At 38.6% G+C, this 22151-nt stretch overlaps 1 protein-coding gene across 1 annotated transcript in view; it reads right to left on the minus strand.

Annotated features, from left to right (window-relative positions):
* Nucleotides 1-21152, minus strand: part of LOC121000825 (cathelicidin-related peptide Oh-Cath-like) — a 107907-nt gene extending 86755 nt beyond the window's left edge. The window contains exons 1-3 of the mRNA XM_040431502.1: nucleotides 20958-21152; nucleotides 20187-20288; nucleotides 6682-6753 (exon numbers count right to left, since the gene is read on the minus strand). Of these exons, the coding sequence (XP_040287436.1) occupies nucleotides 6682-6753; nucleotides 20187-20288; nucleotides 20958-21146 (363 nt within the window). The 5' untranslated portion in view covers nucleotides 21147-21152. The remainder of the gene's footprint in view (nucleotides 1-6681; nucleotides 6754-20186; nucleotides 20289-20957) is intronic.
* Between the last annotated feature and the right edge of the window lie 999 nt (nucleotides 21153-22151).

Here is a 22151-nt window from a genome sequence, read left to right on the forward strand (position 1 = left end):
TAAAACCGTGCCGGTTCTCCTGGTCAACTTGGAGTTTCCTGACTGGGGGGTATCAAGGACTTGTTTAACCCACTCTTCAACCGCGGACTTGTATTCCCAAGCGGTCTGGGCAAAGGCCGTGATCTCATGAGGGACCTCCGGATTAAGTCTGCGGAGCTGGGCGGAGCTGGGCGGCGGAGTGGAATCACCAGCCGCCTCCGCCGCACCAGTAGGTGGCTGTGGCTTTGCGGGTGCTGGAGTTTCTGGACGTGGCAGTGGGACGGACGCGGACTGGGCCTGGGCCTCAGGGAGCGGGGTTGCTCCTACCTGATGACGCGGCCGGTTCCGGTGTTCTCTGGTCACGGTTCTGCACCTCCATCTTCGACTGTGCCACAGGCTGGATGCTGGCTTCAGCAGAGACGGCCCCTGCGGTGGATGACTCGACGTCCACTTTCATCTGTATGGTTGCGTCGCCTTCCGCAGGGGTCCTTGCGTCAGCGGAGGGATCCACGGCCTCCGGGAACTTAATCAGGTCCTGGCTCTTCACATCAGGGATCGGAGCTTCAGCGGCGGTCTTCTCCGACTCCTCTGGAATGCTGGACAGGACAGGGGATGTCGAGTCTTTGGGCACGGAGGGATACATTGCCTCCGGCCTGGAGCCAAAGGTCGACGGTCCACACTTCTGCATCAGTTGGGAGACCTGAATCTCCAGCGGTTGTTCTGGGTATACGTCCTCTCCTCTAATGGACATTTCGTTCCACCTGGGACACGGGCAGGCCATGCTTGCGGCTCTCCTGCACACACTGATCGCCAGAACTAAGGGAGGGGCGCAGAGGGTGGAGATTTTATCACCTCGGGCCAGGTCAGTAACAAGTTCATGGAGGGCGCTCCTGAGAGGGCGTTCCTTTGTTTCTTTGTTCTTTGACATGAAGATGAAGCGCCATCTTAAAACGAATATGGCGAATTTCCACAATGTCGAATTAACTCCTTATGCTGTAGCGCACGTGCAGCGCTTTCTTGGCAAAGCAATACAAGTAAGAAAGACACTTTTTTAGCAATCTTTGTACAAGCGGCAGCGCTTGCAATACTGTGAAACATGCGGTTTTAAGTCCGTATTTTTTTTGCGCACAATTAGATGCGGTTCTGTTGTTAGGGATGGACACACAATTCAATCCTATCCTGTTCGTGACGCAACTTGATGCAATGAGCAGGACCCTGGGTCAGTGGGAATTCTATGCAGTGGGTCAGTTTATATGTGTATAAGTTCGTGACGCCAGTTGCAGCTTGCGTAGGTACTGTAGCAGGGCCCTTTAAGATGTTATGAGCTCACGTACCAGGTGAGGAATGCCAGAGGGGGAAATTGTCTCTGTATAGTGTCAACGGTGTCTCCTACCTATGGTACGGCTGGACTCCTGTATCCTGGCTCACATGCAACAAAATTGAGTGCTGTTAATAGGAGTAACGGAGGAATGATGGAATTCCACACAGATAATAGGGTCCAACTTGTCTTTACTTGGTGTTATGATATGCAGCTTTTGATCCATACAAGTATACAGCTTTAGTCTAGGATCCCAGCAGGTTTTGGCAATATGTGGCAGGAATTTATATCTATTCTGCATCTGGTACATACGCCTATTGATCTGGCAGGTATCTATCTTCTGCTCTGTCTTAAGTCTGCTTAGTTTGGGCCTGACTAGCTGAAGAGGTACTTATCTTCTCTTTATCTTTGGATCTTTCCTTACAGGACTGCTCGCAGGGTATGATGGTGGCTTCCTGGAGATCTGATAGTTCTGTGAAGGGCTGCTTTCTTTGTCCACCAGCTGAGGTAAGGAACTCAGGCTGGGAAGGTTGATCTTGTGCCTCAGCCGAGGCTTGGATCCTTGGTTGGGGTCTCTGTTTCTGGGAGCTCCTACTAATGCAGCCTACCCCAGCAGGGGGGTGGCTCACACTGCCTAGAACTTTCCTTCCTCCCCCTGAAGTAGGATGTGGGAACATTCCACTCCTCCTCAGAAAGGGGGGAGCTAGCCTGGAATTATCTATTCCAGTCTAGGTCTATTAACTAGCTATGGTCTGCTTACGTATTGCTGCCACCTGCTGGTGTACATTGAGAATTACAGCAAGTATACAATACAACAGGCCTGGAAAATGCACATTATGGAGAGAGTGATGCAAACTTATACCAGATGACCATATACATACACTTAACATTATGAAGCAGGGGGAAAAGAGTTTAGTGACATACTTCAGGTTGTTAACCTTGTGTGTGCACTTCTCCTTTAAGTGGCTTCCTTCCTCTGTCTGGTATTGGAAGGATTAACTCCCTTCCTAGTGTTTTGTGAACACTGGGTTTATGTGTGTGTGGCTGCTTGGGCTATTTAGCCTCTGCTGTATGCCTGAAGCTCAGGGTTCCTCCAACCTTGGTGTGTGCTGGTGGTTCACTGTTCCTGGCTTTTTTCATCTGTCCAGTGAGGGCCACCCTTGAGGTCATTGTTGTTATTATGATGTCTCTTTCCCTTCTTATCTTTTGGTTTGCGTGGGTTATGTTCAGGGTGTTGTATGTCTTGTGTTGTGTTACATGGCTGGTGATGTTTGGTGTCCAGCATGTTTGCTAGACATTCCCCTGTCTCACGTTTATTGCAGCTATGGGTGTCCTGGGTTCCTGTGTGGTTGTGGTTTGTGCTGTGTCCTTTACTGTTGGTGTGGAAAGCAGCACTTGTGCATGGGTTCCAGTCAGTGTGTCTGTGGCAGGAAGCCACTTAAAGGTGAAGTGCACACACAAGCATACCAAACCACACGTTACCACCAGCAACAGCATGCGTGGCAACCATGCCACGGCAATCACCCAGAAGGCCAAGACACTGCCACCGCATGCTCTCAGAGCAACACGTTGCCGCGGGCAACCGCAAGTGTGGCAACAGTGTCACAGCGCAAACCAAAGGCCGTGACAGAAACGTCTTGCACTCATGCAGGGACAAACACCAACAACATCCCAGACATAGAACCAAACAAGAAAGCCTCAATGTAAAACCATAAGTTAGGGCAGGGAATGAATAATCATATAAATCTATAGTGTTGTTGAACAAAAAACAAAAGAATGCCCAGTGTATTCAAAAAAATATACTTTTATTTAATTATAATAAACATATCATGATTATTAAAATATTAAAGATAGCAAGAAAAGGGTATGAAGAGTCAGCAGAAAAACCGGATGCCGCAATCCACTGGCCGGTGTCGCTGTTACCCGCCAGAAGATGGAAAACATGTCAAGTATACCAGTAGTATGCACCGGGGTGATTCACAACACAATAGCCCATAAAATATGACTATTCCAAATGAAATTCATGTGATCATCACCCTGGTGCATAACCACCAGATGAGTCTCAGCTCAGCCCAAAATGTAATGAAAGACAAATAATCAAACATCCGCTAGAATCTAGCAATAAAGGGGGAAAAAATAAAATATATAGAGAGCCCTCATATAAGTGAGACAACACACACCAAGCCTTATTGTAAAGGATATGAAGGAGCTCATCTGTGGGTAACAAATAGAAAATTAAAGCACACCATGAGACATGATGGAGGGTAAAAGCAGCAGGCACCGGACAGGCTAAGAACCTCGACGCGCGTTTCGCCTCAGCTTCATCATGGTATGCTTTAACTCTCTATCTGTTACCCACAGATGAGCTTACTACTGGTATACTTGACATGTTTTCCATCTTCTGGCGGGTAGCGGCGACACCGGCCAGTGGATTGCGCATCCGGTTTTTCTGCTGACTCTTCATACCCTTTTCTTGCTATCTTTAATATTTTAATAATCATGATATGTTTATTATAATTAAATAAAAGTATATATTTTTTTAATACACTGGGCATTCTTTTGTTGATTGTTCAACAACACTATAGGTTTATATAACATCCCAGACATGTAATAACAAACAAGACGTACAACAAACCCTGAACATAAACCCACACCAAACATACAACAAGTGAGGTTGGGTACATAGAGGATACAAGGGAGACAAAGGAATGACATTGCTAATAGAGATGGCCCGAATAGTTCGCCGGCGAATAGTTCCCGGCGAACATAGCTTGTTCGCGTTCGCCGCGGCGGGCAAACATGTGCGATGTTCGGTCCGCCCTCTATTCGTCATCATTGAGTAAACTTTGACCCTGTACCTCACAGTCAGCATACACATTCCAGCCAATCAGCAGCAGACCCTCCCTCCCAGACCCTCCCACCTCCCGGACAGCATCCATTTTAGATTCATTCGGAAGCTGCATTCTCAGTGAGAGGAGGGACAGTGCTGCTGCTGCTGCTGCTGATTCAATAGGGAAAGCGTTAGCTAGGGCAGTGTTCTGTGTCCACGGACTCATCTGCTGTAAGGACAGCGTCCAGACAGCACCCCAAAAAGCCCTTTTCAGGGCTGGTACATCAGTCTGCTTTCTTTTTTTTATTTTTATATATATATATATATATATATATATTGCAGTTGGCTGCCCGTGTGTGAGAGGCTGCAGGCTCAGTCACAGACAGTACTGTGTGCACACCATTCATACAGGGTGTGACAGAAAATACCTCGCAGATAAAAAAAATTATTCTATTTAATATTTTTCTGTGATCTAATCACAGTTGCAAGCCCGTGTGTGTCAGGCCCACACAGACTGTATTGTGTCCACTGGCTTGTGGCTAGACCTCCACTTATACCGTTACAGGGTGTCACTCACGGGTGTGACAGTAAATTGCACGGTGCAGACGCAGTGACCGTGGCGTGGATTCAAACAAAGGGGAGGGAGACAGCGTTTTTTTAACCATCTCGCCGTTCGAAAAATCGATTTAATAAATGGACCCCAGATTGGGGACGTAACAGGGATTAAACTGATGAGAAGAGAGAACTACAGAAAATACCACTCATATCGGGTGGGACAGTAAATTGAACGGCGCAGACGCAGTGACCGTGGATTCAAACAAAGGGGAGGGAGCCAGCGTTTTTTTAACCATCTCCCCGTTCGAAAAATCAATTCAATTCACCTTTCCGTGACCCTTGGTGTTGTACGTGGCTGGGTGGAGGAAGAAACCTTCAATGACATCGACGGGACATGGCTAGCTTGGTATCCAACCTTGTGCAAATGGGGAGTTTGCGGTTGGGCAAATGGACTGTTTGCGGTTGTTTGCGGTGCATTAAAAGGGGAGTTTGGTCTGTCAATGTCTGTGAAGCGGGCGTAACCCTTACACTACCTGATCAATACAACATCATAACTGATCGTATACACACACTGGATGTTTTAAACCACGTTGTTCAAAAAAAAATTGGATTGTTAGGTGATTTATGCCCTTAATGGATTAAAATCCAACTCTGCGTCAACTATGTAATTTTCCATGGGAGTTTTGCCATGGATCCCCCTCCGGCATGCCACAGTCCAGGTGTTAGTCCCCTTGAAACAACTTTTCCATCACTATTGTGGCCAGAAAGAGTCTCTGTGGGTTTTAAAATTCGCCTGCCTATTGAAGTCTATGGCGGTTCGCCCGGTCGCGAACATTTGCAGAAATTTGCGTTCGCCGTTTGCGAACGGAAAATTTTATGTTCGCGACATCTCTAATTGCTAAGAGACCTCGATGTCCAACAAGGTGGCTCAATGACTGGGCAGATGGAATAGCCACAGAATGGAGCATAGCTTCCAGCCCACAGCAAGGCTAGAGCACAACTCACCTCCAAGCTACAAGCAAAGGCTAAATAGCTAGAAGAGACCACACCCTGATCTAACCAAGTCAGGATATTAACCCCATGCACACCACACAGCAGGAAGACACAACTTAAAGGGGAAGTGCACGTGCAAACCAAAAACTACATGTTGCCACAAGCAACGAGTCTGCACCGCAACCGCGTCATGGTCAAACACCAATATGACCGTGACAGCCCCCTTCACAGAAATAGTGCCCCCTTAATAGTAGTAATGCCCACTGTGCTAGTAATGCCCTCTGTGCCCCCTCCATAGTAGACATCCCCATTGTGTCCCATTCACAGTAATAATGCCCTCTGTGCTCCCTTTATTGTAGTAATGCCCTCTGGCTCTGTGCCCCCTCCATAGTAGAAATGCCCACTGTGCCCCTTCACATTATTAATGTCCTCTTTTTCCCTTCCAGAGTAGTAATGCCCTCTGTTCCCCCTCCATAGTAATATAGTCCTCTGTGTCCCCTCTGTATAAAAATAAAACACAGTAACTACTCACCTTGTCCCGTTCCTGAAGCTCACAGTCCTCTCTCCCCTGCAGGCACAGATCACTCTGCAGCACTGTGTGGGCAGAGCTTATGCAGATTTTCGGGCTGCAGGCTCCACCCACACAGGCTGGCAGTGCGATCTGTGTCTGCAGGCTGAATGGTGGAGCGGGGGGAAAACTTACTGCTTCACCATTCTGTGCGCCGCCGGCCTGATAGAGGGGAGGAAAGCTGGGGGGCTGAGCGGTGAGTGACAGGACCTCAGCTCGTGACGCTCCAGCAATGAGCGCTTCTGTCTGTATTGATGGAAGCGCTCATTGCTTCTGGCACCCCCCTGAGAGCCGTCACCTGGGGCGGACTGCCCCCCCTTAGCACACCACTGGGGTACAGGAACATTGAGCTCTGGAGGCTTCAGAAGTCCCAAAAGAAGTCACGGTGCAAACTCCCTAGTTAGGACTTCTGAATATTGGAAGAAACTCTTCTCTTACCTTGTTCAGACTGATGCACATTATATCCTCAGGATTCTCACCACCCAAAACCAAAGAACAGATCTGCACATCCTGCAAGACCCAAAAACAAGAGTCATAATCTACAGGGAACAATCAATAATCATCACAATTACCAAATGTAATATATGACATGAGAGAAGGAGGAAATCATGTAATAAGCCTATACAGCAGGTAATAATAGCAATAATATACCCTGTATATTCAGTGCCATGAAAAAATATTCATACCTCTTGAACTTTCCTCATTTTTTCACATTACACCCACAAACTTAATAATCTATTTTATTGGGATTTTATGTGATAGACCAACACGCAGTAGCAAATATGTGTGAAGGGAAAAGAAAATGATACATGGTTTTCAAAATGTTTAATAACTAAAAATCTGGAAAGTGTGCTGAGCATTTGTATGTATTCAGCCCCCAGCACTCTGATCCCCGAAATAAAATCCAGTGTGACCAATAACCTTCACAAGTCACCTCATTAGTAAATAGAGTCCACCTGTGTGTAATGTTTTCTCTGTATAACTCTAGCTGTTCTCTGAAGGCCTCAGAGGTTTGTGATCAGAACATTAGTGATCAGACAGTATCATGAAAACCAAGGAACACACCAGACAGGTCAGAGATAAAGTTGTGGAGAAGTGTAAATCAGGGTTAGGTTATAAAAAAAAATATCCCAAGCTCTGAACATCTCACAGATCACTGCTCAATCCATCATCCGAAAATGGAAAGAGTAGGAGGCAGTATTATAGTAGTTATATTCTTGTACATAGGAGCAGTATTATAGTAGTTATATTCTTGTACATAGGAGCAGTATTATAGTAGTTATATTCTTGTACATAGGAGGAGTATTATAGTAGTTATATTCTTGTACATAGGAGCAGTATTATAGTAGATATATTCTTGTATATAAGAGCAGTATTATAGTAGATTTATTCTTGTACATAGGAGCAGTATTATAGTAGTTATATTCTTGTACATAGGAGCAGTATTATAGTAGTTATATTCATGTACATAGGAGGCAGTATTATAGTAGTTATATTCTTATACATAGGAGCAGTATTATAGTAGTTATATTCTTGTACATAGGAGCAGCATTAGAGTAGTTATATTCATGTACATAGGAGGCAGTATTATAGTAGTTATATTCTTGTACATAGGAGCAGTATTATAGTAGTTATATTCTTGTACATAGGAGGCAGTATTATAGTAGTTATATCCTTGTACATAGGAGGCAGTATTATAGTAGTTATATTCTTATACATAGGAGCAGTATTATAGTAGTTATATTCTTGTACATAGGAGCAGCATTATAGTAGTTATATTCTTGTACATAGGAGGCAGTAATATAGTAGTTATATTCTTGTACATAGGAGGCAGTATTATAGTAGTTATATTCTTATACATAGGAGCAGTATTATAGTAGTTATATTCTTGTACATAGGAGGAGTATTATAGTAGTTATATTCTTATACATAGGAGCAGTATTATAGTAGTTATATTCTTGTACATAGGAGGAGTATTATAGTAGTTATATTCTTGTACATAGGAGCAGTATTTTAGTAGTTATATTCTTGTACATAGGAGCAGTATTATAGTAGTTATATTCTTGTACATAGGAGCAGTATTTTAGTAGTTAAATTCTTGTACATAGGAGCAGTATTTTAGTAGTTATATTCTTGTACATAGGAGCAGTATTATAGTAGTTATATTCCTGTACATAGGAGCAGTATTTTAGTAGTTATATTCTTGTACATAGGAGCAGTATTATAGTAGTTATATTCTTGTACATAGGAGCAGTATATTAGTAGTTAAATTCTTGTACATAGGAGCAGTATTTTAGTAGTTATATTCTTGTACATAGGAGCAGTATTATAGTAGTTATATTCCTGTACATAGGAGCAGTATTATAGTAGTTATATTCTTGTACATAGGAGCAGTATTATAGAAGTTATATTCTTGTACATAGGAGCAGTATTATAGTAGTTATATTCCTGTACATAAGAGCAGTATTATAGTAGTTATATTCTTGTACATAGGAGCAGTATTATAGTAGTTATATTCTTGTACATAGGAGCAGTATTATAGTAGTTATAGTCTTGTACATAGGAGCAGTAATATAGTAGTTATATTCTTGTACATAGGAGAAGTATTATAGTAGATATATTCTTATATATAGGAGCAGTATTATAGTAGATTTATTCTTGTACATAGGAGCAGTATTATAGTAGTTATAGTCTTGTACATAGGAGCAGTAATATAGTAGTTATATTCTTGTACATAGGAGAAGTATTATAGTAGATATATTCTTGTACATAGGAGCAGTATTATAGTAGTTATATTCTTGTACATAGGAGCAGTATTATAGTAGTTATATTCATGTACATAGGAGGCAGTATTATAGTAGTTATATTCTTATACATAGGAGCAGTATTATAGTAGTTATATTCTTGTACATAGGAGCAGCATTAGAGTAGTTATATTCATGTACATAGGAGGCAGTATTATAGTAGTTATATTCTTGTACATAGGAGCAGTATTATAGTAGTTATATTCTTGTACATAGGAGCAGTATTATAGTAGTTATATTCTTGTACATAGGAGCAGTATTATAGTAGTTATAGTCTTGTACATAGGAGCAGTAATATAGTAGTTATATTCTTGTACATAGGAGAAGTATTATAGTAGATATATTCTTATATATAGGAGCAGTATTATAGTAGATTTATTCTTGTACATAGGAGCAGTATTATAGTAGTTATAGTCTTGTACATAGGAGCAGTAATATAGTAGTTATATTCTTGTACATAGGAGAAGTATTATAGTAGATATATTCTTGTACATAGGAGCAGTATTATAGTAGTTATATTCTTGTACATAGGAGCAGTATTATAGTAGTTATATTCATGTACATAGGAGGCAGTATTATAGTAGTTATATTCTTATACATAGGAGCAGTATTATAGTAGTTATATTCTTGTACATAGGAGCAGCATTAGAGTAGTTATATTCATGTACATAGGAGGCAGTATTATAGTAGTTATATTCTTGTACATAGGAGCAGTATTATAGTAGTTATATTCTTGTACATAGGAGGCAGTATTATAGTAGTTATATCCTTGTACATAGGAGGCAGTATTATAGTAGTTATATTCTTATACATAGGAGCAGTATTATAGTAGTTATATTCTTGTACATAGGAGCAGCATTATAGTAGTTATATTCTTGTACATAGGAGGCAGTAATATAGTAGTTATATTCTTGTACATAGGAGGCAGTATTATAGTAGTTATATTCTTATACATAGGAGCAGTATTATAGTAGTTATATTCTTGTACATAGGAGGAGTATTATAGTAGTTATATTCTTATACATAGGAGCAGTATTATAGTAGTTATATTCTTGTACATAGGAGGAGTATTATAGTAGTTATATTCTTGTACATAGGAGCAGTATTTTAGTAGTTATATTCTTGTACATAGGAGCAGTATTATAGTAGTTAAATTCTTGTACATAGGAGCAGTATTTTAGTAGTTATATTCTTGTACATAGGAGCAGTATTATAGTAGTTATATTCCTGTACATAGGAGCAGTATTATAGTAGTTATATTCTTGTACATAGGAGCAGTATTATAGAAGTTATATTCTTGTACATAGGAGCAGTATTATAGTAGTTATATTCCTGTACATAAGAGCAGTATTATAGTAGTTATATTCTTGTACATAGGAGCAGTATTATAGTAGTTATATTCTTGTACATAGGAGCAGTATTATAGTAGTTATAGTCTTGTACATAGGAGCAGTAATATAGTAGTTATATTCTTGTACATAGGAGAAGTATTATAGTAGATATATTCTTATATATAGGAGCAGTATTATAGTAGATTTATTCTTGTACATAGGAGCAGTATTATAGTAGTTATAGTCTTGTACATAGGAGCAGTAATATAGTAGTTATATTCTTGTACATAGGAGAAGTATTATAGTAGATATATTCTTGTACATAGGAGCAGTATTATAGTAGTTATATTCTTGTACATAGGAGCAGTATTATAGTAGTTATATTCATGTACATAGGAGGCAGTATTATAGTAGTTATATTCTTATACATAGGAGCAGTATTATAGTAGTTATATTCTTGTACATAGGAGCAGCATTAGAGTAGTTATATTCATGTACATAGGAGGCAGTATTATAGTAGTTATATTATTGTACATAGGAGCAGTATTATAGTAGTTATATTCTTGTACATAGGAGGCAGTATTATAGTAGTTATATCCTTGTACATAGGAGGCAGTATTATAGTAGTTATATTCTTATACATAGGAGCAGTATTATAGTAGTTATATTCTTGTACATAGGAGCAGCATTATAGTAGTTATATTCTTGTACATAGGAGGCAGTAATATAGTAGTTATATTCTTGTACATAGGAGGCAGTATTATAGTAGTTATATTCTTATACATAGGAGCAGTATTATAGTAGTTATATTCTTGTACATAGGAGGAGTATTATAGTAGTTATATTCTTATACATAGGAGCAGTATTATAGTAGTTATATTCTTGTACATAGGAGGAGTATTATAGTAGTTATATTCTTGTACATAGGAGCAGTATTTTAGTAGTTATATTCTTGTACATAGGAGCAGTATTATAGTAGTTATATTCTTGTACATAGGAGCAGTATTTTAGTAGTTAAATTCTTGTACATAGGAGCAGTATTTTAGTAGTTATATTCTTGTACATAGGAGCAGTATTATAGTAGTTATATTCCTGTACATAGGAGCAGTATTTTAGTAGTTATATTCTTGTACATAGGAGCAGTATTATAGTAGTTATATTCTTGTACATAGGAGCAGTATTTTAGTAGTTAAATTCTTGTACATAGGAGCAGTATTTTAGTAGTTATATTCTTGTACATAGGAGCAGTATTATAGTAGTTATATTCCTGTACATAGGAGCAGTATTATAGTAGTTATATTCTTGTACATAGGAGCAGTATTATAGAAGTTATATTCTTGTACATAGGAGCAGTATTATAGTAGTTATATTCCTGTACATAAGAGCAGTATTATAGTAGTTATATTCTTGTACATAGGAGCAGTATTATAGTAGTTATATTCTTGTACATAGGAGCAGTATTATAGTAGTTATATTCTTGTACATAGGAGGAGTATTATAGTAGTTATATTCTTGTACATAGGAGCAGTATTTTAGTAGTTATATTCTTGTACATAGGAGCAGTATTATAGTAGTTATATTCTTGTACATAGGAGCAGTATTTTAGTAGTTAAATTCTTGTACATAGGAGCAGTATTTTAGTAGTTATATTCTTGTACATAGGAGAAGTATTATAGTAGTTATATTCCTGTACATAGGAGCAGTATTATAGTAGTTATATTCTTGTACATAGGAGCAGTATTATAGAAGTTATATTCTTGTACATAGGAGCAGTATTATAGTAGTTATATTCCTGTACATAAGAGCAGTATTATAGTAGTTATATTCTTGTACATAGGAGCAGTATTATAGTAGTTATATTCTTGTACATAGGAGCAGTATTATAGTAGTTATATTCTTGTACATAGGAGCAGTATTATAGTAGTTATATTCTTATACATAGGAGCAGTATTTTAGTAGTTATATTCTTGTACATAGGAGCAGTATTTTAGTAGTTATATTCTTGTACATAGGAGCAGTATTATAGAAGTTATATTCTTGTACATAGGAGCAGTATTATAGTAGTTATATTCTTGTACATAGCATCAGTATTATAGTAGTTATATTCTTGTACATAGGAGCAGTATTATAGTAGTAATAGTCTTGTACATAGGAGCAGTATTATAGTAGTTATATTCCTGTACATAGGAGCAGTATTTTAGTAGTTATATTCTTGTACATAGGAGCAGTATTATAGTAGTTATATTCTTGTACATAGGAGCAGTATTTTAGTAGTTAAATTCTTGTACATAGGAGCAGTATTTTAGTAGTTATATTCTTGTACATAGGAGCAGTATTATAGTAGTTATATTCCTGTACATAGGAGCAGTATTATAGTAGTTATATTCCTGTACATAGGGGGCAGTATTATAGTAGTTATAGTCTTGTACATAGGAGCAGTATTATAGAAGTTATATTCTTGTACATAGGAGCAGTATTATAGTAGTTATATTCCTGTACATAAGAGCAGTATTATAGTAGTTATATTCTTGTACATAGGAGCAGTATTATAGTAGTTATATTCTTGTACATAGGAGCAGTATTATAGTAGTTATATTCTTGTACATAGGAGGAGTATTATAGTAGTTATATTCTTGTACATAGGAGCAGTATTTTAGTATTTATATTCTTGTACATAGGAGCAGTATTATAGTAGTTATATTCTTGTACATAGGAGCAGTATTATAGTAGTTATATTCTTGTACATAGGAGCAGTATTATAGTAGTTATATTCCTGTACATAAGAGCAGTATTATAGTAGTTATATTCTTGTACATAGGAGCAGTATTATAGTAGTTATATTCTTGTACATAGGAGCAGTATTATAGTAGTTATATTCTTGTACATAGGAGGAGTATTATAGTAGTTATATTCTTGTACATAGGAGCAGTATTTTAGTAGTTATATTCTTGTACATAGGAGCAGTATTATAGTAGTTATATTCTTGTACATAGGAGCAGTATTTTAGTAGTTAAATTCTTGTACATAGGAGCAGTATTTTAGTAGTTATATTCTTGTACATAGGAGAAGTATTATAGTAGTTATATTCCTGTACATAGGAGCAGTATTATAGTAGTTATATTCTTGTACATAGGAGCAGTATTATAGAAGTTATATTCTTGTACATAGGAGCAGTATTATAGTAGTTATATTCCTGTACATAAGAGCAGTATTATAGTAGTTATATTCTTGTACATAGGAGCAGTATTATAGTAGTTATATTCTTGTACATAGGAGCAGTATTATAGTAGTTATATTCTTGTACATAGGAGCAGTATTATAGTAGTTATATTCTTATACATAGGAGCAGTATTTTAGTAGTTATATTCTTGTACATAGGAGCAGTATTTTAGTAGTTATATTCTTGTACATAGGAGCAGTATTATAGAAGTTATATTCTTGTACATAGGAGACAGTATTATAGTAGTTATATTCTTGTACATAGGAGGCAGTATTATAGTAGTTATATTCTTGTACATAGGAGGCAGTATTATAGTAGTTATATTCTTGTACATAGGAGGCAGTATTATAGTAGTTATATTCTTGTACATAGGAGCAGTATTATAGTAGTTATATTCTTGTACATAGCATCAGTATTATAGTAGTTATATTCTTGTACATAGGAGCAGTATTATAGTAGTAATAGTCTTGTACATAGGAGCAGTAATATAGTAGTTATATTCCTGTACATAGGAGCAGTATTTTAGTAGTTATATTCTTGTACATAGGAGCAGTATTATAGTAGTTATATTCTTGTACATAGGAGCAGTATTTTAGTAGTTAAATTCCTGTACATAGGAGCAGTATTTTAGTAGTTATATTCTTGTACATAGGAGCAGTATTATAGTAGTTATATTCCTGTACATAGGAGCAGTATTATAGTAGTTATATTCCTGTACATAGGGGGCAGTATTATAGTAGTTATAGTCTTGTACATAGGAGCAGTATTATAGAAGTTATATTCTTATACATAGGAGCAGTATTATAGTAGTTATATTCTTGTACATAGGAGGCAGTATTATAGTATTATATTCTTGTACATAGGAGCAGTATTATAGTAGTTATATTCCTGTACATAAGAGCAGTATTATAGTAGTTATATTCTTGTACATAGGAGCAGTATTATAGTAGTTATATTCTTGTACATAGGAGCAGTATTATAGTAGTTATATTCTTGTACATAGGAGGAGTATTATAGTAGTTATATTCTTGTACATAGGAGCAGTATTTTAGTATTTATATTCTTGTACATAGGAGCAGTATTATAGTAGTTATATTCTTGTACATAGGAGCAGTATTTTAGTAGTTAAATTCTTGTACATAGGAGCAGTATTTTAGTAGTTATATTCTTGTACATAGGAGCAGTATTATAGTAGTTATATTCCTGTACATAGGAGCAGTATTATAGTAGTTATATTCTTGTACATAGGAGCAGTATTATAGAAGTTATATTCTTGTACATAGGAGCAGTATTATAGTAGTTATATTCCTGTACATAAGAGCAGTATTATAGTAGTTATATTCTTGTACATAGGAGCAGTATTATAGTAGTTATATTCTTGTACATAGGAGCAGTATTATAGTAGTTATATTCTTGTACATAGGAGCAGTATTATAGTAGTTATATTCTTATACATAGGAGCAGTATTTTAGTAGTTATATTCTTATACATAGGAGCAGTATTATAGTAGTTATATTCTTGTACATAGGAGCAGTATTTTAGTAGTTATATTCTTGTACATAGGAGCAGTATTATAGAAGTTATATTCTTGTACATAGGAGCAGTATTATAGTAGTTATATTCCTGTACATAGGAGGCAGTATTATAGTAGTTATATTCTTGTACATAGGAGCAGTATTATAGTAGTTATATTCTTGTACACAGGAGCAGCATTATAGTAGTTATATTCTTGTACATAGGAGCAGTATTATAGTAGTTATATTCTTGTACATAGAAGCAGTATTATAGTAGTTATATTCCTGTACATAGGAGGCAGTATTATAGTAGTTATATTCTTGTACATAGGAGCAGTATTATAGTAGTTATATTCTTGTACATAGGAGCAGTATTATAGTAGTTATATTCTTGTACATAGGAGGCAGTATTATAGTAGTTATATTCTTGTACATAGGAGCAGTATTATAGTAGTTATATTCTTGTACATAGGAGCAGTATTTTAGTAGTTATATTCTTGTACATAGGAGCAGTATTATAGTACCGTATTTTCCGGCGTATAAGACGACCCCCAACTTTTCCATTTAAAATAAAGGTTTTGGGCTATACTCGCCGTATAAGACTACCCCTGAATGCCCAGCCCTCCCTGTCTTCAAGACAATCTTCTCCAGTCCGGGGAACTGACTGGGATCTGTGGATGGCACTGTTATGGGGAGCGGGATCAGTGGATGACACTGCTATGGGGGGATCTATGGATGACACTATATAGCATCTTATGCTATATGTGTCATCCACAGATCCACCCCATAACAGTGCCATCCACAGATCCCCCTTAAACAGTGCCATCCACAGATCCCCCCTAAACAGTGCCATCCACAGATCCCCCTCCCCTAAACAGTGCTATCCACAGATCCCCCCTAAACAGTGCCATCCACAGATCCCCCTCCCCTAAACAGTGCTATCTACAGATCCCCCTCCCATAAACAGTGCTATCCACAGATCCCCCCCCTAAACAGTGCCATCCACAGATCCCCCCTAAACAGTGATATCCACAGATCCCCCTCCCCTAAACAGTGCCATCCACAGATCCCCCTCACCTAAACACTGGTATGAGGGCCGTGACCCCTTTAAACAACTGATCGTTGGGGATGCTGGGAGTCGGACTCCTGCCGTTCTGATATACAAGTTGTGCTCATAAGTTTACATAACCTTGCAGAAATTATGATTTCTTAACCATTGTTCAGAGAATATGAATGATAACACAGACACTTTTATCTCACTCGTGGTTAGTGGTCGGCTGAAGCCATTTATTGTCAAACAACTCTGTTGTTTTTAAATCCTACTCACAAGACAAACTACCAAAATGACCCTGATCAAAAGTTTACATACCCTGGTGATTTGGCCTGATAACATTCACACAACTTGACACAAAAAGGTTACAATGATTATTAAAGGTGACTATCTTCACAAGTGATCTGTTTGCTTGTAATTAGTGGGTGTATATAAAAGGTCAATGACTTTCTTGACTCCTGACAGACCCTTGCATCTTTCATCGAGTGCTGCACTGATGTTTGGATTCTAAGTCATGGGGAAAGCAAAAGAATTGTCAAAGTATCTGCGGGAAAAGGTAGGAAACAGGAAAGTGATATAGGAAAATATCAAAGGACTTGTGAAGGCCAACATCAGCAGTGTTCAGACTCTAATTAAGAAGTGGAAAAGTAGGGGTTCTGTTGAAACCAAACCACGGTCAGGTAGACCAGCTAGACTTTCAGCCACAACTGCCAGAAAAATGGTTTGGGAATCGGGATGCAAGGAAAAACCCACAAATAACTTCAGGTGAAATACAGGACTCTCTGAAAGAATGTGGTGTGGCTGTTTCAAGATGCACAATAAGGAGGCACTTGAAGAAAGATGGGCTGCATAGACGGGTTGCCAGAAGAAAGCCATTACTACGCAAATGCCACAAAGTATACCGCTTAGAATATGCCAAACAGCACAGAGACAAGCCTCAAACCTTCTGGCACAAAGTCATTTGGAGCGATGACTAAAATTGAACAGTTCGGACACAACCATAAACACTACATTTGGAGAGGAGTCAACAAGGCCTAGGATGAAAGGTTCACCGTGCCTACTGTGAAACATGGTGGTGGATCACTGATGGTCTGGGGATGTGTGAGCTACAAAGGCTCAGGAAATTTGGTCATAATTGATGCCAATATAAATGCAGTAACAAATACTGGCAGAAAATTTGCACTCATCATCGCGGAAGCTGCGCATGGGACTTACTTGGACATTCAAACATGACAATGATCCAAAACACAAGGCCAAGTTGACCTGTCATTGGCTACAGCAAAATAAAGTGAAGGTTCTGGAGTGGCCATCTCAGTCTCCAGACCTCAAACGTGCAGTTCATGCAAGACAGCCCAAGAATTTAGGGGAACCGGAGGCTTTTTGCCAGGAAGAATGGACAGCTTTACCATCTGAGAAGATAAAGAGCCTCATCCACAACTACCACAAAAGATTTCAAGCTGTCATTGATGTTAAAGGGGGCAATACACGGTATTAAGGACTGGGGTGTGTAACCTTTTGATCAGGGTCATTTAGGTAGTTTGTCTTGTGATTATTATGATTTAACCGCCTCACGTCCGCCCATAGACTATAAACGTCCTATGGGCGGACGTCTATTTCTGACAGCACGTTTTAAAACGTCCTGTCAGAAATAGCAGCTGCACGCTAATCGTGCAGCTGCTGATCGGGTTGCCCGCTGTCAGTGACAGCAGGGCAACCCTAAGACAAGGCAGGGACAGTGCCCAGGTGTCCCTGCCTTCACGATCGCTGCAGACACAGCGCTCACCGAGCGCTGTGTCTGCAGAGAAGGAAGCGCACAGCGCTTCCTGTTCCGGCCCGGCGGTCATGTGACCGCCGTGACCGGAGTGTGCAGGAGCTGTGTGAGGTCTCTCAGAGACCTCGATCAGCCCTGCTGTGAGGCTGTACAGCGCAGGATTGCTGCTGTACAGCCTCTATAGGGGTGCATTTCTTCTGTAACTGGGGCTACTATGTCAGCCCCAGTTACAGGAGAAATCAACAGTGAAAAAAAAAAGAAAAAGTGAAGTAAATGTCCCCCAGAGGTCTTGTATGACCTTATGGGGGACGAAAAGTGTAAAAAAAAATAAAAAAAATAAAGGGTTGAAAAAATAAAATAAAATAAAGTTTCACATGTAAAAAAAAAAAAGTTCCCAAGTAAGGAATAAAAAAAAAATAATTAAAAATAGAAAAAATAAAATAAAATAGACATATTAGGTATCGCCGCGTCCGTAAAAACCAGCTCTATAAAAGTATCACATGACCTAACCCCTCGGGTGAACACCGTAAAAAAAAAAAAAAAAAAATGTCAAAACAAGCAATTTTTGTCACCTTGCATCACAAAAGGTGCAACACCAAGTGATCAAAAACGCGTATGTCCCACAAAATGGTACCAATAAAACCGTCACCTCATCCCGCAAAAAATGAGCCCCTACATAAGAAAATCTCTCAAAAAATAAAAAAACTATAGCTCTCAGAACATGGACACATTAAAACATAATTTTTTGGTTTCAAAAATGCTATTATTGTGTAAAACTTTAATAAATGAGAAAAAGTATATATATTAGGTATCGCCACGTCCGTAACAATCTGCTCTATAAAAATGTCACTTGACTGAACCCCTCAGGTGAACGCTGTAAAAATAAATAAATAGAAACTGTGCTAAAACAACCAATTTTTTGGTCACCTTGCCCCATAAAGTGTTATAATGAATGATCAAAAAATCATATGTACCCAAAAATAGTACTAATAAAACTGGCACCTTATCCCCTAGTTTCCAAAATGAGGTCACTTCTTGGGAGTTTCTACTGTAAGCGTGCATCAGGGGGCTTCAAATGGGACATGGCATCTAAAAACCATGTGGAGTTCCTTTTCTTCTGCGCCCTGCCGTGTGCCCATACAGCAGTTTACGACCACATATGGGGTGTTTCTGTAAACCGCAGAATCTGGGTAATAAATATTGAGTTTTGTTTGGCTGTTAACCATCGATGTGTTAAAGGAAAAAATTGATTAAAATGGAAAATCTGCCAAAAAAGTGAAATTTCAAAATTTGATCTCCATTTTCCTTTAATTCTTGTGGAACGCCTAAAGGGTTAACAAAGTTTGTAATATCGGTTTTGAATACCTTGAGGGGTGTAGTTTCTACAATGGGGTCATTTATGGGGGTATCCACTATGTAAGCCCCACAAAGTGACTTCAGACCTGAACTGGTCCTTATAAAGTGGGTTTTGGCAATTTTCTTAAAAATTTGAAGAATTGCTTCTAAACTTCTAAGCCTTCTAACGTCCTAAAAAAATAAAATGACATTTCCAAAATGATGCCAACATAAAGTAGACATATGGGAAATGTTAAATAATAAATATTTTATGAGGTATCACTTTCTGTTTTAAAAGCAGAGAAATTGAAATTTAGAAAATTGCGAATTTTTCAAATTTTTGGGTAAATTTGGGATTTTTTCATAAATAAAGGTGAAATATTTTGACTCAAATTTATGACTATCATGAAGTACAATGTGTCACGAGAAAACAATCTCTGAATGACTTGGATAAATAAAGGCGTTCCAAAGTTATTACCACATAAAGTGAGATATGTCAGTTTTGCAAAATTTGGCCTGGTCAGGAAGGGGGCAAAGGGCCCAGATGGGAAGTGGTTAAAAAGGAGTAAACTGAGTTGTTTGACAATAAATGGCTTCAGCCGACCACTAACCACGAGTGAGAGAAAAGTGTCCGTGATATCATTCATATTCTCTGAACAATGGTTAAGAAATCATAAATTCTGCACGGGAATGTAAACTTATGAGCACAACTGTAAATACCTCCTCCTGCTAATAGGTCCTCAGTATTCGGACACTGCGCAGCCCCTTTATCTCTCGTCATTTCTTTTCTCTTCCTCTTTAGGAGGTTTTCATGTTCTTTATTACAGTAAATAAACAGTACAGGAGAAGAAAATTATTTATTTGGATTTGTTGTCTTGTGATTATTATGTACATTTCCCTCATGTATCGTTACTTACTCCGTCTGACTTGAAATCACATTGAGATAAATCAGGATTCGCGGCTTTGAGGCACACCGTCTCTTTAATGGTGAAGGCCCTTCTTTCTGGGTTCTCATCCTCCTGTCACAACCAGAGGGATAAGCAGTATTTATGACGTATTATCATATACCTTCCATAATACAGGAGCCTTTGTTATCTGTATTTTCTCAGTAGCTTTTATGGAATGTAATATAATGTCCTCGCTTTTATATTATTCTCTTTCTAGGCAGTTTTTAGCCACTTACTGTACAGGTTCCAACCACATCTGCTGTAAGGTTATTCCAAGCAACTACTACTCTCGCTGTAAAGTAATATTTTATGACTTTGCTTCTGATTTCGCTCCTCGTTCTCTCATTCGGTTTGTTTTCTCCTGAACCTTATTTAAGTCTCTAACATCTTTATAAGTTTGGATAACATTGTCTTCTTCATACTATTACAGATACAATATAGAAGACATCTAGCTTTGTAAAGCCTCATCTCTCCTTAACCTGATTTATGTTGTGTCTTATTCTCCAATCACATCCAAAGCTGCATCCACCGTTCTTCTGGGTTACTCTTACCATACAGCGCACTGTGAGAGCTCAGAGGATAGCTGCACATCCAGAGCTGATCCTTTATATGACTTCACTGCAGAAGATTTGTTTTGAATGTGAATGGAGCAGAAATGGAGATTCATATAAATGTGTATCCTACACGTCACAAGCTTTACATGAAATGAATTTTGGAGCACCCCCTTGCCATATGCCTTACCTCCAGTGGGACAGGGGGCAGCTGGTCTAGGGATTTATATAAGTATGTGACCCCCTCCCTCTGGTTGTAGAGGTCAATGATGTCTCCTATAGATCTTCCATCTTGGACCTCAGGCTCTGCAGTGTCAGAGAGACAGCCTTGTAATGTGACAGCAGAGACGAGCAGCAGAGACAGCCACCAGCTCCTCATCTTGGCCTCTCTTAGAGGAAAAGAGGAAATGTCTTCTCTTTCTTGTGCATCTACTTCTTCATGTTCCTGGGTGATGGTGAAATCTTCAGGGTCTTGTTGTGACATGGCTGAGAATTTGACTACATTTCACCATAGAGCTGCTAATGCAGAACACATTGCACAAGGCAATTGCCTAAATTACAATTCCCCCAGACATTATTATATAAATTGTTCCCCCTCTATCTGCAGGGTTGTCACTTTAGGCTTGTATCTGAATGACAAGACCTGAATGGATTAAGATCTCAGTGTTTACTACTCCCATACCTGTAACCGAGGAGCCAAATACAGTTCTGCTTAGGGGCCCTTTACTGTTTAATGTTCGACTCTTCAGGGCAGAGGTTTGGTTTTTAAAGGGATTGCCACCCTCTCCATAGGTGATTACTGTTATTGCAACTCTGCTTCATTTTCTCTGGGCATTGAACAGCAGGACACCGGGGATGTTTGGTGGAAATAATTGAACATCCAACCTTCAACTTTATATGAGAGAGTGACTAGTATGCTACTCTGGGTTTCTGGGCAATATATATGCTTTGTCTGGGGGGTACTTCATCTCATTATGGAGAGCGGCTAGTATGCGTAGTACGTGTGCAGGTATTATGTGCCAGGCAATGCCCCCTGGTTTTCTGGGAAAGATATTTAAATTGGCTTTCCCAAGTCCATCTGATGCCAGCAGATGTAAGATGTGATAATTTTCATATATTTTTCCCAGAAACCCAAAGGAGCATTGACTGGTTTACAATACTCAGTACCCCAACCAAGGCCTCTCAGGCAGCCAACCAAAGGTTCCTTGCTTAGCTCTGTTAAAAGGAAGTTACCCAGAAAGAGCTGGATTCCTGGTATGAGATATTTTCCTTTAAAAAAAGTAACTGAACTGCATGTTTTTGTTTCAGAAAAGCATTATGTGGAGATGCAAGGACAGGAACAGATAAATAATCTTATTAAGAAAAAGCACCAAAAAGTTGGTCG

This window comes from Bufo bufo, chromosome 5 (assembly GCF_905171765.1).
Source record: "Bufo bufo chromosome 5, aBufBuf1.1, whole genome shotgun sequence".
Lineage (NCBI taxonomy): Eukaryota > Metazoa > Chordata > Amphibia > Anura > Bufonidae > Bufo > Bufo bufo.